At 36.9% G+C, this 25,355-nt stretch overlaps 1 protein-coding gene across 1 annotated transcript in view; it reads right to left on the reverse strand.

The window, feature by feature from the left end:
- PDE7B (phosphodiesterase 7B) overlaps window positions 1-23,835 on the reverse strand; it is a 296,607-nt gene extending 272,772 nt beyond the window's left edge. Inside the window, exon 1 of the mRNA XM_037045696.1 lies at window positions 23,469-23,835. Within this exon, the coding sequence (XP_036901591.1) occupies window positions 23,469-23,489 (21 nt within the window). The 5' untranslated portion in view covers window positions 23,490-23,835. The remainder of the gene's footprint in view (window positions 1-23,468) is intronic.
- Between the last annotated feature and the right edge of the window lie 1,520 nt (window positions 23,836-25,355).

Genomic DNA, 25,355 nt, shown 5'->3' on the forward strand with positions numbered 1-25,355 from the left:
ACACAAGTTTGGAGAATTGTTATCTGTTCCCTTGTTTGTTTGTAGAGGGTAAGGTCTATTTACTTCATTCCTTCTGCAGAACAAAATATTTTATATTTAATATGATACGTGTTGAAGCAATAAAAGGCTTCTTATTCACCTCTGTCCCCTTCCCTCATGCTTTGGTATACCCAGGTCATAGTAAGCATTCAATAACTGCTTAAATTTTTCTGTAATTAATAATTATAGAAGGCTTTTCAAAAGCATGATATAAAAATGAGAAACCACAAAGTCAAAAATGAATAAAATTGGTTACTTAAAATTTTACATGGGTAATAAAAGAGAATAAACAAATTCAAATAAGAAATATAAACTTCAAAAAATATATTCAAGATATATGACAAAGGGCTAGTGTTCATAAAGTAAAAAAAAGCTCTTATGAATCAAATTTTAAAAATAAGCAGGCCAATAGAAATAGCAAAATCATATCAGTAAATATCAATGACCAGGGTGTATAAAATTATTTGTCTTCACTAATAATGAAAATAAAAGAAACTGAACAACCTATCACTTTTCACTCACCAGATCACGAGGTAACCAAATGAATGCTCTCACGCATTCTGATAAGGCTAAGGGGGAAAGATACCCTCATTTGCTATGGGTGAGAAAAATGCTTAAAACATTTTAGGTGAATTAGGTAATATATTTTAAAATTTAACTGTGCTAAAAATCTTGATACATAAGTTCTAATACCAGAAATTTATTTACCAGAGATACACTTAAATGTTAAATATTTAAGAATATAGGTGAAATAATGTTTACTACAGTCTTTATAATAGTGGCATGCTGTAAGCAAATATCTATCCATAAGAAATTGGAGAACTACATTTACACTACATTTACAAGAATGAAGTAGACCTGCCTACATGTCTGGTTGTGGGAGAAAGTTCAAGTTTACTTTAGTTATGAGACCTGCACTGTGGTCTGAAGGCTCTCCCCTTGTGCTCCTTTTGTGCTGTACCCTTCGCAGGCCGCTTCCCACAGAAATCCTTTGTATTTCTAATTTGGTCTTGGAGTGTGCTTAGCAGAGGACCTGAGAAAAACCTTAAAAGCAGCAAAAAGATAGCATACCATGAAGTAAAAGCAACTAGACTCACAGAAAAAAAATTATCAGCAGTAATAGAGACAGAAGTAAAGGTGAGTATTATCCTCAAAGTGTTGAGAGAAAAAGACAAAACAGAGAATTCTGTATCCTATTAAATCATCATTTAAGAGTGAGGGCTAAAAAGATGATTTTTAGTCTAAACAGTAAAAGTGTTTACCACTTACAGACTTTCAAGGAAAGAATGTGAACCTTAAAAACAAGAGAGATAGGAAAAAATGCTGAGTAATGCTGAAAGCTATAGGTAAATTTAAATAAGCATTTACTATAAAAAATTAAAAAATGGCTCAGGGTTTCAAAATAAGGTAGAACTCAAATATAGATAATAATAATATAGTTTGTATAATGAACATAATCTGATTTAGTTAGGTTTCTTATATTATTCTGGGGCATGATAGAAATATTAAATACATATAAAATTATTCATAGTTTAACTCTAGTATGAATGTTAAAATATTAAGAGTAACAACCATAAAAAATGAAATATCTAATCTCCAAACTGATAGAGAGAAAACAAATTTAAAAACTCAAATCCATCCAAGTAGAAAGGAAAGAATAAATAAGAAGTGACAAAAAAACATGATTAATAGGAAACCAAAGGTAAAACTGATTAAATACATTTTAATGTATATATAAATTTACCTTGATGACCAAGACTGAATGATTGAACTAAAAAATAAAATTCAGCTATATGCTATCTAAAAAACACACCAAAATATGCACTCACAGGAATGCTGAGAGTAAGAGGATGAAAAATATATATGTCAGGTAAATAGTAATGAAAAACTAGGATAGCAGCTTGTAATATTAAAATGTCATTTTAATATTAGATGGAATAGACTTCACAGCAGAAATAGAAGTAACAACCACCAGGAAGATAATGATTCTGAACTTGCATTCACTTTCCAGGCAAACCTAGAAGCATACAATCAAAAACTGACAGAATTACAAAAAGAAATTCATAAATCCATAGTTCCAGCAGGAGACTTTTGTATATGATTGCAGTCTTTGATCCAACAATTAAAAAACTAGCAAAGGGAAATGATAGAAGATCCAAGGTGGTGGTGGACTAGGCAGATGTTAGTTACACTCACCTCCTCCCAGGACCAGACTGGATTTACAACTAAAATGTAGGAAAATCAAGCTGAATAACCAACAGAGGGTTAGCGGAACCGAAGTCTTATAACCAAGGATATACGGGAGAAGCCACATTGAGACTGAGAGGAAGAGTGAAGATGCAAAAGGAGCCGGCCCCAGTCCCACGGGCGGTGGCTGAAATTCCGGAGGGATATCTCAGCTGCAAAGGTTCCTCCTGAGGAGTGTGGGGTCTCAACCCCAAGCTGGGCTCCTAGCCCAGTGCAACTGAGCTGGGAAGAGGCGCCCACATAATATCTGGTTGTGAAATCAGTGGGGATTCTGTATGCCTGGGAGAGACAGGAGTCTTTTAGAGACACAAGCAGACCGCACCCCGCCTACCCTGCCCGCTAAGTGCTGGTGATCCACTACAAATGTAAATGGCTTAAACGTTCCAATCAAAAGAGGTAGGGTAGCTGAGTGGATGAGAAAACAAGACCCATATATATGCTGTTTACAAGGGACCCAGAATGAAGGATACACACAGACTAAAAGTAAAGGGATAGAAAAAGATATTTCATGCAAATGGAAATGAAAATAGAGCTGAGGTAGCGATACTTATACCCGACAAAATAGACTTTAAGACAAAAGCTATCATTGAGACACTATAGTTTTTATCTTTATGTAGAAGAACACTACATAAAGATAATGGGAGCATCAAGTAAGAAGATATAACCCTTGTAAACATTTATGTACCCAACATAGGAGCACTGAAATATACAAAGCAAATCTTGTTGGACATAAAGGGAGAGATCAGTAGTAGTAATGCAGTCGTACTAAAAATTTTAGCACCCACTGACATCAATGTATAGATTTTCCAGACAGAAAATAAACAAGGAGACAGGGGCCTTGAATGACACATTAGATCAGATAGATTTAATTGATATCTTCAGAGCATTTCACCCAAGAATCAGAATATATTCTTTTTCAGGACACAGGGAACATTTTCTAGAATAGACCACATGTTAGGGCACAAATCAAGTCTCAATAAATTTAAGAAGATTGAAATCATATCAAACATCTTCTTTGACCATAATGGTAAGTAACTAGAAATCAATTACAGAAGAAAAACTGAAAAACGCACAAAGACATAGAAGCTAAATAAAATGTTACTAAACAATAGTTAGGTTAACAATGAGACTAAGGAAGAAATAAAAAAATACCTTGAAACAAATGAGAATAAGCACACAATAGCTCCAAATCTATGAGATACCAAGAAATCAGTCCTAAGAGGAAAATTCACAACATCACAGGTCTATCTTAATAAAGAAGAATAATCTCAAATAAATGATATAACTTTACACTTAAGGGAACTTGAAAAAGACAACAAACAAAGCCCAAAGTGACTAGAAGAAAAGAAATAATTAAAATCAGAGCAGAAATAAATAAAATACAGTCTTAAAAAATACAAAAAAATCAATGAAACCAAGAGCTTATTCTTTGGAAAGATAAATGAAACTAACAAATGTTTAACCTGCTCATCAAGAAAAGAGGAGAATAAAATTTAAAAAGTCAGAAACAAAGAAGGAAAAGTAACAACTGGCTCCACAGAAATACAAGAAATTGTAAGAAAATATTGCAAACAAGTATATACAAAATTATTAAACAGTGTGCATGAATGGATACATTTCCAGAAACATACAATCTTCTAAAACTGAATCAGAAAGAATCAGAAAACCTGAATAGACTGATTACAACTAATAAAATTGAAGTAGGAGTCAAAAAAGAACCCCAGTAAACAAAATCCTGGACCTGATGACTTCATGGGTGAATTTTGCCATATTTCAAAGAAGAATTAACACCCATCCTTCTCAAACTATTCCAAAAAATTCAAGAGGAGGAAAAACTCTCAAGCTCATTTTACAAGGCCAGCATTACCCAAATTTTAAAACCAGAAAAAGATGCCACAAAGACAGAAAATTATAAGCCAATATCCCTGATGAACATAAATGCTAGAATCTTCAACAAAATGTTAGCAAACTGGATCCAGCAATATATTAAAAAGATCACATACCATGATCAATTGGGCTTTATTCTGGATATGCAAGGTTGATACAATATCTGCAAGTCAATTAACCCAACACACCACACACACAAAATGAAGGATAAAAATTGTATGGTCATATCAACAGATGCAGAAAAAGCTTTTGACAAAACCCAGCACCCATTTGTGAAAAAAAAAACAAAAAACAAAACAAAACAAAAAAACAAAAAACCACTCAGCAAAGTGGAAATAGGGGAAACACACTTCAACATAATGAAGGCCGGATATGACAAAAACGATAGTCAACATCATACTCAATGGGCAAAAAACTTAAAGCATTTCCCTTAAGATCAGAGAAAATTTAAGCTACAGAGAAGATCTTAAAAATATCTAAGAATTATTTTACATAAGCAGCATTCCATGAACACAATGCATCAACTTTAGAAATCAATAAGAGTACAATCTCCTTTTCACCTCCCACACTTAGAAATTTAAAATAACCACTTCTGAGTAATTATTGCATTAAAAAAACCATGGAATTTACAAAATATTTAGAAATGAATCACAATGACATACCATGTTTCAAAGATTATGTTCAGTTAAAAAGGTACTGTGAGAGGAATTTATAGTTTGAAATATATAAACTAGAAAGGAAAAAATTATAACTCGGTGTGAATGTAACCCAAAAGTCAGTAGGAAAAGAAAGCCATGGGATTAAGAGGAGAAATTAATGAGGCAGAAAAAAGAGGTAAAAAAGAGGCTCCACCCACCAGGCACACTCTCACCTCTGGGCATTTGCACTTGCTGTGCCCTTGACCTTGGACGTTATTGTCGCAGGTATCTGCATGGTTCTCTCTACCAACTCCTTCAGGGTGTCATCTGCTTAGGGAGGCCTCCTGAGCAAGCACCCTGTTTAAAATTTCCGTCTGCCCCCACAATGTTCCTTAATCATCTCCTCTGCTTCCCATTAGTGTATAGCAATGATCACTATCATCTTTTATACACGCATTTAACTTATTGTCTCCTACCCTGTCTCCTGGTTTGCTCACTGCTGAGGTGCCTGGAACAATGTCTAGCTTAGCCATTTGCAAATATGTGTTGAATAAATGATTTTATAGCTATCTAGGCATGGGGTACACAAAGTCTGTGATATTTTCTCTAGCTTTCTATATACTTGAAATATTTGCAGTTAAAAATGTAAATTTTTAACATAGCCATGAACAGTTTTCTTTCACTAAAGAAAACTGTTCATGGCTATGAATACAAACCCAAGTGTTAACAATGATGATCAATTTTTACATTTTATACTTTCCAATAATGAAAAACATGTTTATATTGCTTTTATTAACATAAAAAAGATGAGAATAATGCTCACCAAAATAAACCACTTATGCCTAGTTCATATATTCAGTGAATTCTATTATTGTTTTAAAGCATCCATTCTTTTCTAGAACTAGGGAAGAAATTCCAAGAATTATATTAAAAATCATCAAAGAATCTTTCAAAAACAATTTAGGGGGGGGGAAATCCCTCCATAATGAAAATACTCACAAAACACTGTATTATTTCAGTGATAAAAAACTGAGATTATTCTTGGACTTAAATGTTGAGTCTAAAAAACCTGGAGACAAAGGGGACTTGAAAGTTAACACCTTCACCCCCATCCTCAGGGACATTGTCTGCCACTTCCTTTTGCATCTGTGGGTGGTTTAGGATGTCAGGGGTGTCTCGCCCAGGGGAGATTCAGAAATCGGTGGTAGAGAAGTTAAACATTGGTTGCCATTTACTGACAGGTCACTGTATTGGTATTGCTCTCAGCCCCATCTCTCTGACTCCCATAACCAGACACCTTCATTTCAGAAAGTGATTGTGTACATGCCTGTTACAGGAATAAATGTCTTTCTTTCTTGTAAAATTAGATCATTAATACAAGAGTAATTTTGTAGAAAATTAGTTGAAGTCAGATGATCAAAACACAAATGCACTAGACAAAAATACTAAGACACAAAGCTTGTTCTGTCACACAAATTCTTTCTACTTATGGAATAAAATGTACACTGAGAAAATCCTCAGTCTAAGATAATTTTAAAATGCTGGTGATAAGGTTTTCAAAAACAATTTAAATGAAAAATTTGTATATGAAGAATGAGAAATATAACACATTCACTTAGGAGTGTATAAATGTACAGTATTAATTCAAGTTCTGTTTTCCAAAGTTCATGCGTATACTGAATGCAATTTATTATGTATTAACTAATGAAAAAGTTGATCAGGTGGGTGGAAAAGTGAAATTCCATGTGAATCTATCCTGATAGACTTTAATTAATGGGTTCCCATAGTTTTCAGCAGTCTTTATATCACTGACCCACTTCAAATGTCGAATGAATTTGCCTGGTGAGACTTTGTTAGGTAGTCTCCGCAAAGTTGGGTTTCCTTCCTTGTGTTATCTTAAAGCAAAGAGCTTTAATCAGACAGAATAAAAGGAAGACTTCTCATTTCTAACCATTTTTAATATTCTATGGACACTTGCACTTGACAGACTGCATTCACAAGAGAAACTATACAAGTTATATGGCATCAATATTTTTTTCTGTATGATTTTTGTTTGGCAATTTTTCATGTGAAATCAGAAGTATTCTTAAAAAGACATCAGTGTTTATATGACGTGGACAATACTGCATGAGAAAAACTGAAGCGATGTCACTGTTAGGAAGTCATTGAAAAAAATTAAAAAATTATAAAATCTTAAACAGGAATTCATCCTGGCTTAGCCTATGGAGCAACACTAAAATAATAACAATTTGCAACAAAATTCTAGACTACTTTCTGATAGTAACTTGTAACAATGCTACTGACTGTATTTACACAGGATGAAACTTATGGCAATAACTTTTCTCTGCAAGCACTTAAGTCCTTAAAAAAGCTGGAATTAGGCCAGTGTTGACAACTCACTGAGGCACCTTTAGGAAAAACATGAAGAGCTAATCAGGTGGCATAATCACAATGTTATGAATAGAACTTATTCTGAATTGTTTGAACTAGTTGTTCTCTTTCAAATTTCACTTCTGTCATTATTGCCCCGCATTATTAGATTGTAGCCATTCGTGTTTTCCTAAGGATCGTTCATTAACATAAAAGACAAAGAGATGGCATGAGGCTACGAGACAACATTAATGATGAACAATAGTTAAGTTACTTAGATTTTTCCATCATCCACACTGCCACACATGAACACGTGTTTTGTGCACACACATATGTCAATGTATATAGGTATCCATGTATGTATATAACCAACCCTTTCTTACAGTAACACTGAAGGGGTTATTGTAGCTAATATAAAATAAGTAGCCACTGAGCTACAGAACAGTAGTGACTTCGCTGGGATTACAGCCCAGGGGAATCTTAAAGCCAAGACTGTATTTCTAGTTTCCCGTCTTTCCTCAGGATTCTTTTCCTCAATTCATATACTCATATTTTCTGCAATCACTGTCTATCTTGTACGTAAGTGACCATGACCTCAGGAGCACCTTTCTCTGCTTCCTGTCATCCTGCCCAACAGGTAATTCTCTATCCTTGCTTTGCCAGGCCAAATAAGTTCCTGGTATTTTAAGAGGTGGGAGCAAATATTCCCATAAACCTTGTTCCTTATACTGTTTAGGGTCTATGTATTCTTGGCTTTTGGATTTCACATCCTGGGTTACGTAGGCTTTCAGGCTGACTGGAAATCAAACTGTCACAGTAATATAGTGTCTGTGGAACAATTCTTGTCCAGTTCTAGACTTTTGTATCAAAACGAAGGTTTTTCTAAATTGTGTCTGTGTAAATTGAAGATGCCCATATTTCCAAGTGAAAGAAAATACATAATAATGGCACAATTTACAACAACTGAGCGCTCGTTAGGGGCCACAATAACTACGATTGTGCTAAAACATCTCAGAGTAAACATGGAGCTGCATATTTACACCACACTTCCTTTGTGCTACTCTTTAGTATGTGTGAAAAATTCCCGTTGTCAGGATCCAAGCCCGAAGCCTCAGCCCCTCATCACCAGGAACATATAAAAAGGCTTTCACGTCTACAGAGTCTTCGGGAGCATGAGCTTTGGCAAGACTCCAGTCATACAGGCAGCACCGTGTACAAACCAGATGCGTATGCATTTGAATCATTTCCTGGCTTTTCTTCCGCTCCCAACCTCTGGAAGCTAGTGGAAGGCGTAGTCCTCCCCTCTGCCTTCTTCCTAGTTATGTGTCTTCCTAGGTGATCTCATCTGGTGCCAAAGCTTTAAATAGCTTCGTGTGTTGATAAATCTAAGTTCAGTTCTGATGTGTTCCCCGAACCCTGCCTCCCAAAATTAATGTGTTCTAAACGGAACCCTGACTTCTTCCTGCAGCTCCTTTCTCCAGCGTCCTCATCCTTCCTCCATCTTCCCCACAACGTCAGTGATAACCTTCAGTGACAAAGGCCAAGACTGTAGAATTCATCAGCTGTTCTCAAATTTACTTTATTCAACTGGTATGTATGCAATATACTACTGAACTGAGTCCTACGTGTATACACACACACACAGTGAAAAAAAAAACAGATGTAGCTGGCATTTATCTTTATCTCTCTGGAGCTGACAGGCTTCAGTGATGATCTCAGCACGAGGACATCTTTTAAATAACACTTTACCTATGCCTTCTAAAACACCCCAGCTTTATGATTTATTACCTGCCTATATATTCCCACATGTGTATCTGTACATATATCATATATGTATACAAGGGCTGTCCAGAAAAAGTCCAAGCATTGTTAACCTAATGAGAATGGTTTATGTGACATCCATGTAACCTGACAGCCAAGGAGAGTGAACTGGAATGTGCATGCGTGAACAATGACTACTTCACTGTACTAGTCAGTGGGGATGGTAGACTCCACTGAGTGAGAACTTGTACTATGTGGCCATCTCATACAAAATGACTGAGTAGAGCAATGAATCTGCAACAGATTTTGCATTAAGTTTGAACATTCCTCCATGGAAACTATTTGGATGATTCAGAAGGCCACAGCCGTGGGCAAGTGGTGATTGGCAGCTTCATCATGACAACACGCCTGCTCAGGCATAATGTGCAGAGTTTTTTTGCAAAACATCAAATTACCCAAGTCACTCAGTGTCCCCTACAGCCCAAATTTGGTGCCCTGAAACTTGTGGCTTTTCCCAAAATTAAAATCATGTTGAAAGGGAAGAGATTTCAGACCACCGATGAGATTCAGAAAAATATGACGGGGCAGCTGACGGCAATTGGGAGAACTGTGTGGGGTCCCAAGGTGCCTACTTTGGAGGGGACTAAGGCATCACTGCCCTGTGTACAATGTTTCTTGTATCTTGTTTCTTCTTCAATAAATGTCTCTACTTTTCATATGACATGGATACCTTCTAGACAGACCTCACATGCATGGTTGAACCATACAAAATTACTACTACTTGACTGGAGCTAAAAAATGGTCATTTCAGGACTTGGCTTTACCTAACATTTATAGTTACCTACTCATCTATTTATAGCTATATTTATACCTATTTCCCTATATCTATTTGTGAGGATACACATATGTATTCAACCTTGTGAGGCAGGAAAAACAGAATCATCTGACTATTTCTCTGAGGCCTTCTTACTAAGAACAAACTCAGCCAGCATACTTAAGGTATTGAGGCTACATTAAATAAGAAAAAATGTAAAACATTAGACCCCAAATTCAGTTTCAATTAAGCCTGTGTAAGAATTCACTTGGATTACACACTGGGCAGAGCTGCGATACTGCCTGGGCAGTGTGGAGAGACCCAGAGGAGCCACACCTTATTCCAGCGCAGTTCTGGGGGTCAACAACAGTGCCTACCAGCAACATTCTTTTTAAATTGTTTCCATATATTGAATTGTCAGACCATTTTCTTGATAAAATATGAGCACCAAAAGGGATGAAAATCAAAATACTTAACCATTAGCTTGACCAGAGGCAAATGATTGGTACGGCCATGCTGGCATCAGGCAGTGGAACAACAGCCCAGGTCAAGGTCAAAGACTCAGAGAACCCTCAGCTATGTGGAATTGGAAACTCATCTTGGCCACACCGAAAAACTTCTTCTAGCCCGAAACCCCAACTCAGGCTATAACGTCAGATTTCTTTGGAGATAGATGACATAATTTTAGGCCCATTTCACGGTAAGAAAATAATCGAAGTCATTCTGCTTACTTTAGACTTCATGAATGAATTAAAGGTGGAGCAAAATTACCAGGTTTTTAAAGTTTTAAAAATTTAAATACAGCACATTAAATCAGCTTTAAAATTCATTTATGGATTCCCTTGGGCATTTCTTTAAGGAGGAAGCACTAAATATTTGTTGTATTGAAAACAGAACAAACACAACTCAGGTGCCATTTCGTAAGAATTTGAGGAAGTGGCAATTAAAAACTGCATAATTGCTATTTAGTTACTCAGTAGTTTGTAAAAAAATTCTTTGTTATTACTCTATAATGTTCTAAAGCTAAAATGTTTTCTCAGTTTAAAATGCATGGAGTAAGACATAAAACATTGTTTTGGCTTAAATATTAAGCCAACCTTATTTTTTAATACCTGTAAGGTATTTTATCAACTGAAAACAGTAATATTTTATAAATCCACTTAATAATATGTTCTTAAGTTAATATACTTTCACACACATTTTAGTAATATATTTAAACATTATTGAACACTAATTCTTTTTAAATTCTAATTTAAAATTTTTTAATTTGAAAAAAATCATTGTATATGAACACTAAAAATCTACATTTAAAAAAATCAGTAGAGCAATACATATCAAACACATTTTTCCTAATTACTTAATATTTCTCCTCTGAAATATATGTTGGAGCATTTTATTCATTTATTTAGTTTTAGAGAGGGCAAGGGAGGGAGAAAGAGAGGGAGAGAAACAATGAGGTGTGGTTTCCTCTTGTGTGCCCCCTACTGGGGTCCTGGCCCACAATCCAGGCCTGTGCTCTAGACTGGGAATAGAACCGGCAACCCTTTGGTTCTCAGGCCAGCACTCAATCCACTGAGCATTGAAGCCTTTTTATATTGCTCATTTTATATTACTACTAATTAAGTAGTAATTAGACTCTACGTTAAAGACAGGAGATTTTCCATTTATTACCTATAACTTCAGGTTCCTCTGTGCTCCAAAGATATCCCAGCGCTAAAAAAGCCTGAATAAAGTATTAGAAAAACAAACAAATAAACCAAAAAAAGAAAAAAGAAAAATCCAACAGCTGCCAGAGGCAATAGATAAATACAGAAGACCAAAGACCGGGTTCTATAAACTAGACCAGAATTTGACTGCAGAAGAGCTCAGCTTATGACCAGGTATGTTTTCTTTACACTGACATAAAGACAGAGAATTTCTCATTCCACAGAATAGAGCTACTATATTGAAAATAAAATATCAGTGAGTGTTGACCACACACAGAGACTACCATTTTCATTCAGAGACATTAGATTTGCTTGCAGGGAACTATAAACTGTGAAGTAATATGGATAATTAAGAAAGTTGCTAATAGCTCATTGTAGTTAATATATATTAGCTACTGTATAAGACAACATTGGCTTCCATGCAAAAAAGCTATGAATCATTAATTAAATGATGTATTTTGGTAGGTATCCTTGTTTGGAAATATGAGGTACAAATGAAAATTTGCTTATTTCAAGTAGTTTTTGACTCAAGAACTCTTTAGGGTATTAGAAATCTCCAACATGACATTGTTTGTCCAAGTACCACTGGCAAATAATCATAAAATAAGTAATTATACTGATGACATTGTAATTATTTTTAAAATTTTACATAATGGTTATAATGGTCATAGTGAAATATGAAATGTGAAAGGTAAACACATACTTATTTTTATCTACTTAGCACATGACTGATGAATATTACTTCCCATTTTTAAGTTTATTTCAGATATAAAAGACAGTAAAAATGAGGATTTACTCTTGGTGCATACTGGAGCCTTTTAATGCCATTTATGTTATTCTCAATATTTTCTTCCCTTTCTCTCTTTCCACACCCCTTAAAGAATGCAATGAAAGGAAAAAAAGATACTTAAATAATACTTATTATGTGCTAGGCATTGTTTTAAGCACATTGTATATATTCACACTTTGTGTTGACAAAATCAGACTAAGACAATCAGTGTTATTATTACCACTGGTAACATGCAAATATAAAGGTGCAAATATAAATCCTATCTGGAGAAAGACAATATCACACTAAGCTTCAAGTTACTTCCGTATTTCTTATGTACAATGCCCATTGTTCCATCAAAAGTAATCAGTAGTCACCCTGGATGGTGTGGCTCAGTGGATTGAGTGCCAACCTGTGAACCAAAGGGTTGCCAGTTCAATTCTCAGTCAGGGCACACGCCTGCCTTATGGGCCAGGTCCCCAGTAGGGGGCGCGCGAGAACCAATAATACATTGATGTTTCTCTCCCTCTCTTCCTCTCTCTCCCTCCCTTCCTCTCTCATAAAAATAAATACAATCTTTAAAACAAGAGTAACCACGAGAAAAGAACAAAAAAGCACAAACACCTGAAGCTAAATAACATGTTACTAAATAGTGAATGGGTTAGAAAGAAAGAAATCAAGAAATCAAGAAAGAAATTAAAAAATAAAGATATCTTAAAACAGATGAAAATTAGAACATAACAACTTAAAATCTATGGGATATAACATGAGCAGTCCTAAGAGGAAAATTCATACCACTATAGGCCTATCGCAAGAAACAAACAAACAAAATGTCTCAAATAAACAATCTAACTTTACATTTAAAGGAAGTACAAGAACAACAAACAGCTTGAAAAAAGTAACGAAGAACGAAGAAAGTACAAGATAAGCAATAATAAAGATCAGAGCAGTGAATGAAATAATACAAATGAAATAAAAAACAATACAAAAGATGGGTGAAACCAAGAGAAACCTTTAACCAGACTCATCAAGAAAAAAAGAGAGCCCTGGTTAGGTCGCTCAGCTGGTGAGAGCATTATTTCATCCAGCAAAAGGTTGCAGGTTTGATTCCTAGTCAGGGCATATATACGGGTTTACCTAGGTTGTAGGTTCAACCCCTGATGGGGGCACATACAGGCAATGAATCAATGTTTCTTTCTCTCTCTTTCTGTCTCTTTCCCTTCCCCCCACTCTAAAATCAACAAACATATCCTCAGGTGAGGATTAAAAAAAGAGAGAGGACCCAAATAAATAAAATCAGAATGAAAGAGGAGAAGTAACAGCTTACACCACAGAAATCCAAAGGATTATGAGGAAATATGAAAAACACATGCTAACAAACTGGAAATCTGGATAAAATTAATAAATTTTGATAAATATATAATCTCTCAAAACTGAATCAAGAAGAAACAGAAAATCTGAGCAGATGATTACAACTAATGAAGCAGTAATTAAAACATTCCCAACAAACAAAAGTTTTGGACTGGATGGCTTCACAGGTGAATTTTACCAAACATTCCAAGAAGAGCTAACGCCTCTCCTTTTTAAACTATCCCAAAAAATTCAAGAGGAAGATTCCCAAACTCATTTGACAAGACTAGCACTGTCCTAATTTCAAAACCAGACAAAGACACTACAAAGAAAATGAAAGGCCAATAGCCTCAATGAACATAGACGTTAAAATCCTCAACAAAATATTAGCGCACTGAATCCAGTAATAAAACAGCACACACCATGACCAAGCGAGATTTAAACCAGAAACCCCTTAGAATAGCCCAAAAAAAAAATACTGAGTGCTTAGTAATATATCAGCAAAAAATGTGTAAGTTGATAAGACAAGCTAGAAGATACTAGTGAGAGAAAGTGACAAAGACCCAGCATAAAGCACAATAAGCTATCACCACACACCTACCAGAAATGCTAGTGTGTAAGATTAGTGAGGAAGTGAACTATCACATATTATTGGTGGATTGTAAATTATTTTAACCACTTTGAGCATTTTTTAATTTTCTACTAAAGTTGAATATAAACATTCCCTGTGCCCCAGAAATTTATTCCAGGTTATACCCTCAACAGAAATATACCTACAAATGGACCAAAAGACAGATACAGCAATTATTCATAATGTTCAAAATTAGACACAATTCAAATGTTTTTCCACCGTAGAATGGCCAAATAAATTGTTATGTATTTAAACAAACGGTAGATAATAATAGAAATAAGCAAAATCCAGTCATACCTCGGAACTCATTCTCTCCAGAAGTTGTCAAACCCTGTGCTCAGAGCGCTTGACGAGATAAAACGTCCCAGCACCTGGTGCTTGCTCCGGACTGGTCGCACTGGCTAGAACTTGTGTGAGTCAAGACACCACCCTCAAGAGAAAAAAGCTTCATCCTTCAGGACTCATTGGTTGAGGCGCTTGTCACGAGGTCCTGAACCAATTAGCGACGAGCACCAGGTACCTCTGTACAGCCACGTGCAACAGCCTAATGAGTCTAGTGATGTAATGGTGAATGAAAGAATGGAGGCGGCATGCTGGGATTTCGGAGGGGGCAATGATGCATACATGGTCTATTTTTTGGCTTGGGTAACAGCTACATAGAGATTCACTTACAATAAGTGAACCATTCTGTACATTTATATGTTGGATATTTTTCTGTATGTGTGCTATAGTATAATGTAAAGTTAAAATAAATTAACAACTGTATTTCACTGAAATGTTTAAAGCACCCAACAGCACCATACATAAAATAGTTACAAATCTATGAAATAACTTGTAACCAGTTGACACACACACGGCACTCCCAATCCTTCATACATACCTCTAAGCACTTCACAGATAAAATTCGTTTGATCTTCCCAACAATCTGATGAGCAACTACTATAAGCACCTTCACCTTATAAGTAAGTAGAATGAGCCCCCAAAAGGTTAAGTAACTTGCTCAGGAGCATAGAGCTGTTTAGTGAACCACAGTGGAGAGTGCCGGATTCGACACTGTTCACCATTGTACTGTACTGCCTCTAAGAGCAAAACTTAAGTTTAAAGGGTCAGATTTGTCCATTGTAAATGCATTTAAAATGAAGTAATGTTGATCCTCTCTATATTGGAACTTCCTGTGTCTATATATCAAGCAGATTGCTTTAACATTGTGAAATTGATATTATTATATTTTACATAAAAAAATTTTCAATGTATTTTTCTAAGTCATGTTTAGAGCACTTAAATATAAATTCTAAACACAGTGCACTTTAAACATATAAAAACACAAAATGTTAAAAATCTGGGGTTGAATACCAATTCTATTGACTTCTATAAACCTCAGTTTCTTTGCCATTCAAATGGGCATAACTTATCCTTTCCAATCAGGAAAGTTCTGAGAATGAAGTGACTTGACATTTGCACTATGCATTAAGTAATTAATTACATCTGAAAATCAGCCCATCTGTGCAGGAAGTAAATCCTAGAAACTTGAGAAAGGAAAGATACCTCACTAAATAAACATACATTTTAGAGGCTTGAAAATAAAAAATGCTACATAACTTGGTGAAAGTATTCCTCCTAGTAAGAAACATCCAGAATTTGACTTTGGGGCTACAAGTTCAGTATTCCTTGAAAAGTATTTGACCCTGGCTGGTGTGGCTCAGTGGACTGATTACCCGCCTGCGAATCAGAGGGTCGCTGGTTCAACTCCCACTCTAGGGCACATGCCTGAGTTGAGAGCCAGGTCCCCAGCAGGTGGCGCACGCGGAAAGCAACCACATGTTGATGTTTCTCTCCCTTTCTCCCTCCCCTCTGTCTAAAAATAAATAAATAAAATCTTTTAAAAAAGTGTGATCCTTATTTTTTCCTGCTTTCTTGTCTTTCCCTCCATTTTATATATGTGAATTTTAAAAAAATTATATAGTATTATTGTCATTTCATTCAAGAATGCATTTGATTTATTACTTTTTAAAAGATTCACATTAAGGAGACATTTTAAATAGGCTATGTTCTCAAACTCACTTTTTTTACGTGAATATCACATAAAAAGCTTGCATACACATTAATCTTTAAGTTTAAGAAGGACCTCGCCCTCAGTCTCTCAGGAACCCACACATGGGAAGCTGAGGGCGAAGTATTCATGAAAAAGAGGATGATATTTCTCAATTATTTTATTTGTAAGCCATTGCAATATTTGTAAATAAGTAGTAATTTTTTAATGATTAAAAGAGATTTATAAAGAAAAGTACATGTTAGTTCTGGTCATTCAGAACTGCTATCACACAAGTTCCTCCATTTTATGTTTATCCCTTTTCTGTTGACTTAAAAATGATTCTTTACTCCAAACACAATAATAAAAGTCTAGAAAATGGAAAATAAAAATTACTAGATAAGTAAAATGACTAACACTCATGTTTTCCAAATCAAACTAAAAACCAAACTGAAAAGAGTTTTCATTTCATTGAAAAAGCAAGAACACTAGTCTCCAAGACACAGAATTTACTACATTTCAAGTACATGGAAAACACTTTTTTGTTCAATGTAACGACCTTTCCTAAATCAAGGCATTCTTTAGACCTCTGTATCACTGCAGCAGCCCCTTTTATGAAAACGGGGCTACCCTTCCGTGAATGACTGGGTTCTTTCATCTGACTGGACACAGCTGGCAAGTGGCATGAGAAGGGGAAATCAAAGTCTTTTTTCCCCTCCTGGAAAACCAAGAAGTGAATAAATCGTATCAAAATGAAGCACTAGTTGCTTGTATTTCCACACAACTACGCATCTTAATACAAATAGTGTTTTCTACTGTTGTGTGAATAACTGATAGTATAGTACGTCTTAATCCTGAAAGTCTATCTATGAGGTGTGGTTTCCCTGAACACTAGTTGGATAATGTTAAGTTTTGCATATTTAATTAAGTAAAAATTAAATCTAACTGGCCAATGCTTAAACAGTAATTTAGTTAAAATGTTCTAACCAATAAGATATGTAGATTCAGTTTATGGAGAAAGGTCTCAACTAGTCGGGCATAAAACAGGCTCAAGTTTCCTTAGACACCTGAAAGCTGGAAGGAACTTTGAACTTGACGGAGTCCTTCACTTTGTGAGTGAAAAGACCGGCTCCCAGAGCGACCACTGCCCTGAAGAAGTTCCTCAAACTGGAGTGATGGGCACTTTGTCTCCTCCCTTTTCAGACCCTGGCGTCCAGGTCAAGCCGTGCTCCCCAGCTGGGTCAGAGGAAGAAGCTGATGAAGCAATCTGAAACCAAACTAGAACGCTTTCTTCTTTCACTTTCTGATTTTTCTCTCAACTTCAAATGGCACACAAAAATAAATAAATATCTGTAATTTTTCAATCGTATATGTAATAATTTCCTGGGGAGAAAAGTTGAACAATTCTAAAGTTATACATGTAAAGGAAGTCTTTTCCCATCCCATACTCAAAAGTTTTCCACCCAGAGTTATTTTTTATTTAAATTTCCAGAGATTTTTCTCAGTATATGTGAATGTGTATATGCAAATACGCATATGCAAATTTTAATGTAGCTTTTTTTCACTTAATACATCTTGAAAATCATTCCAGATTCGTGCTTATAGATCTACCTCATTCTTTTAACTAACTACATGGCATTCTATTGTATGGATTTAAAATAATGTAATCAACAATTCACCTATTATTGGGTTCAGGTAGTTTCTGACTTTTTATGTTGCAAACAGTGTGAAAATGAACATAATTTGATATGTTCTTAAAATAAATCTTCCTAGGGTCAAACAGAATATAAAACATTGACAGTCTGGTATCTTTAGACATCAAATTTTGACCCATTCAGGCATATGTTAACTTCCTATGCCTATACCTGAATCCACAGAAATACGCATCATCCCAGACTAACTCTGGACTCTGCTGCTCACCCTCCAGTATATTTAAGTCACATAGAAACTCCTCTTTTCAACCAAATCCTATTTTTTGTGTGTCTGAAGCAGTGGGCAGGTAAGAATAACTTTCATCATATAGAAAAGATATGCCATGTATTCTTATGTGTTCATTATGACAATGTAAAACACAAAGGTATTAATAAGAATACAGTTTGAGAGGAGTTTCAATTTAGAAAATGTATGCAAATTCACCAATCACTAGAAAGGAAAAACTAAAAAAAAAAAACAAAAACAAAAACACAAAACAAAAAACCCCAAAACATTATTCAAAATTTCACAAAATGAAATGCCATCAGAATCTCATCATCTAACTTAGTTTTTTCACCTTCTCACCAAAAAAAAATATTAAATGAAGACAGGGAGGGAGGCTGGGAGGGAGGAAGGGAGGAAGGAAAGGGAAACCTTTACTGGTATATTGGCTGAGGCTATTATTCCCACACGTCTGTACTACATGCTAATGAGGTTGTAAAGCCTCCATGAAAGGATTTAAAGTTTCAGATATTGGGGTGTCTATGCAGTAGCACAGTAAGAACCACACATTGCTTCATTGATATCTGTGTGTTTTGTGTCATGTCATTTTTAGGTTTACCAGAAACTGCACACCCTGCTCTCTATTCTCCATGTTCGGACTGTTACATACAAAGCCTCGCCCAGAGGAGGTACCAGCAGGAATGCTCTGGCCTGCGTAGGATCCCACCAGTGTCTGGATTCCAGTGACTGAATTGCATCAAATCCCACCGCTAGGATGAGGCAGCAACTCTGTACCATCAGGAAAAGGTCTCAGAGCAGATACTCAATGGATGACCAATGCACCGAAAAAAAATTTTTTTTAAGATTCCTCCAACTAACTTATCAACCTGTTTTTAGTTATTCTCTAAAGACACCAGAATGGGAGTTGAGGAGATAAATGAAATAATATAGATAACCTAGGGCAGTGAGTGGCACGTAGGAAGAAGACACTTGTGTAACATTCAAGTCCCCAGCAACAATGAACAGAGAGATGCCCTTCTACCGCCTGAAGGAAGTGGCCCCACCATGGAGGGGGTCAGTCAGCCTCCCAAGGGAGAAATGGGGCCAGAATAGGTGCCTTTTGCTGGGCAGCAACATCTCTCCTGGGGAGAAATTGTCCAACACCCAGGGCCTTCTTCTGGTTTTGTTTGGAAATGAGAGTATTTTGGAGGTGAAATTATATAAATTTGGACAGGTGGGTAAAGGCAAACTATAAAGGAAAGTAGTGGAAATAAAGGATGGGAGAGGAGGCAGAATAAAAACAAATTAACGCAGTATGTCAACATCAATCTTGCCAGGGTAAAGCACAGAAATTGGAAAGGAGAAAGGCAACCTAGAAGTTTTCCAACAGTCCTTATACCAAAGATAAGGGAACTAAGGGCTCCAAAGTTTCAGAAATTTGCTTTAGTTCACACAGGCCATCTCTGCAAGTTCTGAGCCATTTGAGGTTTCCTGACTTTGAGGGTATTTCCCAGGACACTACCCTGCATCAGCGTTCAAGGCCACCGCAGCCTGTGAACCTTGCTAGCTAATACCTGATGGCTGCTTGCATATGGGGCTGCTGTCAAAGTTCTTGAAGGACTCCTGCTTTCTACAGTTCCTAGTGGTTTCAAGTTCGCTGTTTTAATTCACCATGCCTCTATAGTGTCTTAATCAACCCGGAAAATGTTCTCTCCTCACCATTATATTTATTAAGGACACCATTACAAATACATTATTTCAGGAAAATAACAGTGCCTTTGACTGATATTAAAGATCACCGTAATAGAAATAAAGATCTATGTAGATAGAAATGTATTTTTCTTGAATTTTAATTCGTGTAACGTCATCTTTTCTGTTTCGTTCTTTCTTCATCACTTCTGTCCCCAAACTCTTTTTTGTTCCTCCGTTTCTCTGCACAGATTCCATTAGTTACTTACATGTTCAACCTGAATTTACTAAAGATGCAAATCATTGTTTGCCTCTCTATTTTATTTACTTCACCACAATAGACACAGCCCTTGACATGTTGAAAGCACGCAGTAATGTTCTTTGAATAAAAGTTTGACACTTTCACATTTACTTACACATGGAATTTTTAGAGAACTCCAAAGTTGAAAATAAGAATACTATAAAAAGTTTCATCTGAAGAGGATTGTTAGAAATGATCCAGTACAGCCAGTTTCTTTTACGGATGATGAAACTGAGGTCAGGAGGAAGCACGTGGCTCAGTCACCCAACCAGGGAGAGCCTGAATGAAAAGGCCTACCTCTCCCCACCCCCGTCTATGACTGCTGCCCCCCCCCCCAGAGCACTCCGTGCAGGAACATGGAATCACTCAGATACCTACACGATTCGTGGGAAAGCGTAAATGGCTTGATGATATACTAGAATTTGACACATCTCACTCTCTACATTTCAATCTCTAACAGTGCTCGGTACATAGTGGATATCAAGTCAAGTCGGTTCGGGTTTCTCATCCACTTTTCCCGTCTCTCCCCCAAATTTCCATATCTACCACTATAAAGACTGCTAAGCTACCAAGTACCCGACATCTCAAGAATCAAAGCTAGTGTGTTGATAAAGCCACCTGGGAAGCTTGTAGAAGCAACTGGCACTGACCCAAGGCTGTTCCCATATGAATGATGGAAGTGTTCTCCGAGGTACATTCTTAGGTGAAACGGGGACACCACCATGGGGAGGCATGATAGAGAGGGTCTCATCACATTTCCAAAGGCCAAATCCTTTCTTCCCCAGATCAATGGGTCTCCTAGAACAGAGATTCCTATTTGTCTGTAGACCTCTTGGGATACACAAGCTAAATCCATAGGATGGTAGATTCTTCAGAAAATAATTTCTGTTCCGAGGGTCTCCCAATAAGTTCCTCCCCAAAAGTCATTGTGACTTAGCATACCTGTTAGCTTTTACATTTAGATGTTCTGACATCTATTCTGATTCTTAATTTTGAGAGCTGTCTTTAATATAATAAAGCCTTTTCAGTCTTGTTTGTGATTAATTTACCACTTAATAAATTCCTTCCAACACTATGTTCTGTGAGTTAACAAGCAGCTTCCCCTGTGATTTGAGCCTGCCTAAGAACAAATCAGACTTTGGAAAATTAATGACCGGGCAGAGCATTTTCCAGATGGTATATGCCCACTTTGAGAAACCTTGGTCATTGCACTTTTGCATCTGTTTGGAGTGAGATGTCTTTTGGCTGAAAATAACATGCGTCAACATTGGGAATGCCCTCCTGCTCTGTACCATTGATGTGTGGATTTCTAGATTATATTTTAGGCTGGACTAACACTAAACATATTTTCAAAAACAGTTGAAAATGCCATATTTGAAAATCATTTCAATAACTTACAATATATGAGGGGTAGTAAATCTCAGCAAACATTGTAACTAGGTAATTACTGAGCACTGACAATGGGTAGCTTTGTGCTGAGCATCATTTAAGGCATTAAAAGAAGTACTGGTGCAATTATTTTCCTTAAATTGATGTCTGTTCCTGATACAGCTTGGATTTTCTACCCTTGCCCTAAGGAATTTAATTCAAAAAAGAGTTTCTGTCAGCTAATTGGCTGGCCTGTAGTCACCGGTGATGTTTGCTTTACGCTGTTCAACTGAGTCAGTACGCTCTGAAATGGGACAGCTTACAGTGTCAGGTAAATAGCCTTGTAAAGAGGATAGGGCCTTTGGAACTGTAACTAGTTAACTCTGGGCTTCCACTTCAGACAAAAAGCAACTTCATTTTATTAGACAAAATGTCAATCAAGACTTGACTACTGACACCCGTCTTTGTTTCACCAGCCAGTAATAAAAGATAAAGCAGAGGAAATGGAGGAGCTGCAGTTAGGCATTTGCAACACACAAAGTCCTTGTTTTCTCACTGGGAGCTGCAAAAAAGCAATTGTCCATTCACAGCACATCCTCTGCATTTCAGAGCTAATATTTTTGCAGTTCTTAATTTGGTACATTACAGTCTTAGGCAGTTAATTTTGTTAACCCTCTGAAATGCACTGTGCATTTGATATCTTGCTTAGTACGACTGCTATCATAACTCAGTTTTTTACATTTCTGTTTCTCAATGTTGAGAATAGGAACCTTTAACAAAATCAAGTGACAAATTTTGGAAACAGAGTAATGGTTTCACACAATCCTGTCTTAGTTGCTATTGCATAACTTTGAGAAGGGTGATAAGGAAATCCATGGGATCCATACTATTACTTGAATTGCTTTTGCAAAAACTGACTCCGGATAGGAATGTTTTTAGCAGGGGTCCCCCTCGACACATAATGACAATGTGCCATTGAAAATCCACATTAGATCTATGTTTCATTGCCCTGCTTCCTGCAGCATTTAGTGTGCTTACTGTATATGAATGCACATGCCTGCCTTCTGGTACACAGATTAACTCTAACGTTTTAATAGTCAGTCTGGCTACAGTATATGAATCTATAGATAATTAAAAAGTCCCCAGGCTCAATCACTTAAGTCCCTAATTAAATATCTCACTCTGCTTTCAACTATTATAAAGAAAAAGAGAATCAACAAATTTGCTGTGCTAATAAAGTTTTTATTTTCCTTTGTAAATAATAAGCTCTGAAACACTGATCATACAACTCAGTGCCTGCATCTCCACTATTGACATCTACTTCCAAAACATTTTTTAAAATGCAACAAGGTGGTAAAGTGCATTTTCCTCAATGATTCATTTTTCTGACACATCTTCTAGAGATTTTTCTACCTTCACTCTCATTACCAGCTTCTTCCTCTCTTCCTACTAATTTCATCTTCAAGTCTGCTACCCACCAGCACGACAAACTCAAGAAAAACACTGATTTGCTTTTTTCCTGTTCCACAAACCCCACTAATCTCTTAACCAATATTTTCCAATCCCGTCTCACCAAAAAGAAAAATGACCCAACTCTAAGATTTACACTGGAAAAGAAATATTGCATCCATAAAGAAAAAAGAAGAAACAAAAAGAAAAGAAAAGAAAAGAAAGCAGCCTTCCTCAGTGGGGACTCAAAGTACAATGAAAACGCCTGAGCCTGTCATTAGGCTCGTTGGAATGAAACAGTTAATTCAGGGTAAGTGATAATGTTTAGTCAGTTCGCCTAGAAAAAGGAAGGAAATTCAAAAGCTGATTACTGTAGCAACAATCACAGACCAAATATATATATATATATATGTACAGGTTCACTTTAAATAAAACTCCTGCCATCTCTCTGGGATTCTGTCCTCTCAAAGAAAAATGAGCTTGCCGCTTAAATTTGTTGTACCTACCTCAACCATTAAACAAGACATTTAACCATAGTGGCAGTTCTGTGACCTTTGAATGCCGTGAAATCTCTGAGCGGTGCTGTTTGTTCATGAAGACTTGTGCTGCAGAATCCAGCAACTTCATCCAGGATTAGGAATATAATTAAGTAAAAAAAAAAAAAAGAAAAGAAAAGAAAAGAAAAACACAGAGAGAGATCGAGAGGGAAGGTAGAAAGAGAGATCCCCTCTGGGTGAGCACACACTTTTCTCCCAAGCAAGTGCTGGGACACAGCCGAGCCCGCTGCAGTGCCCAGACCCACCGACTGGCTGGGGGAGCAGGCAGCCGGCCTGCAGCGCTGGGAGGTGCTGTCAGTTGCCACAGGCTAGGAAAAGCAGAGACCAATCGGCTTCCACTCTGGCAGCTCACTGGAGTGGAGCCTTTTCTGTTTATGTTTCCTCATTTCAAGAGTGACGTCAAAGGGTTTAGTTTTTCCTCTGCATGTGCTATTAATTTTAAAGTACTGTACTATGGGAAGAATGTGTGTGTGCCCGTGTTTAGCTGGGCACCCCACTCACAGGAGAACCCAAGAAACATTTTCTATATTCAGGAATACATTTTAAAAATTTAAAATACCTTCTGATGAGGTGTATCAAAAACACAAAAATAAAAACAAAACATAGACAACCTCCCTTAGCCAAACAATAGCAGTAAGATCTCTTTTTTCCCCAAATGTGAAAGTATGTACATATGCCCATTTCACACTGGTGCTTATTTTTGAACTAATTCATTTTCCCCTTACCTAAAAACGAGTTGTTACTTAATCCTTACAGCCACGGGTGCAGCACTGCACAGACAAACTGATGAGCAATATTATATGTAGTGAAAAATAGAAACCGTGCTTATGGTGCTGCTGATCCCTGCCTTTCTATCTTCCCTCCAGCTTCTGTGGTGAAGCAGCAGGATTATTCACACTAGGGAGATCCCTCCTGCACTCTCCACAGGGAGTCATTCCAAAAGCAGGGCACAATAATGCCATACAGGCACGCCTGGGGTGTCAGCATGTTCTCCCAAAGGGTGTGAAGGTACAGATATTTAAGGATACTTTCTCTACCAGGGGCCCCAGCTTATCCCTGTCTTCCTCTTCCCACTCTGGAAAGACTCAGTGATGGCCATCTGCTGTTTCTGCCTCCTCCATAGTCTCTCCTTTCTCCCCCCAGCCTGTGCTGTTAACAGGACCTCTTTTTCCCCCTTTCTGGAAACTTTCCTTCCTCCATCTATGGATTGCATAGTCTACTTTGTAACCCACCTCCCACAGTAGAACTGTAGGGGGCATGTGATCCAGATTGGCCAATCAGACTTTTCCATTGCTGTAGACATAGAAAATATTTTAGGGGTAGACACAAAACTCAAAAAAAGCCGGAGTCCTTTTTCAAATATTAATACTGATTCTTGGAGAAAGAAGGTATTTATATCTCTCTAAGATCTTATGTGCTAGGGTTAAGCAAACCTACAGTTGTGGGAGTTCATCTTTGATGGTGAAGATATAGCAAGGAACAAAACATAGTATCTGCTTTCTTGTACTTTATATTTCCAGTAAGGGGAAGGCGGGCGCTAAGTAATTATATAATGTTGGCTGGTGATAAGGGCTTCAAAATAAAAGAGGGCATAGAGTAGAGCATGCGTGTGCGGGTGTGTGCCGTTTGAGGCACGATGATGAGAGAAGCACTCCTGACAAAGCAACTCCGAGTCGGGGCTCGAAGGAAGTGAAGGAGCAAGTCAGGTGTGTCTCTGAAGTCCACACGGAGATGGTGGCATAAAGGCTGAAGACAGGTGAGTGTGTGGCATATTCACAGAACAATAAGGGAAATAAAGAAGCTGGAAGAGAATGGACAAAGGGAAGAAATGGACTC

The sequence above is a fragment of the Sturnira hondurensis genome, unplaced genomic scaffold (genome assembly GCF_014824575.4).
Source record: "Sturnira hondurensis isolate 20B ecotype Veracruz unplaced genomic scaffold, ASM1482457v3 Scaffold0004474, whole genome shotgun sequence".
In the NCBI taxonomy this organism is placed as follows: Eukaryota; Metazoa; Chordata; class Mammalia; order Chiroptera; family Phyllostomidae; genus Sturnira; species Sturnira hondurensis.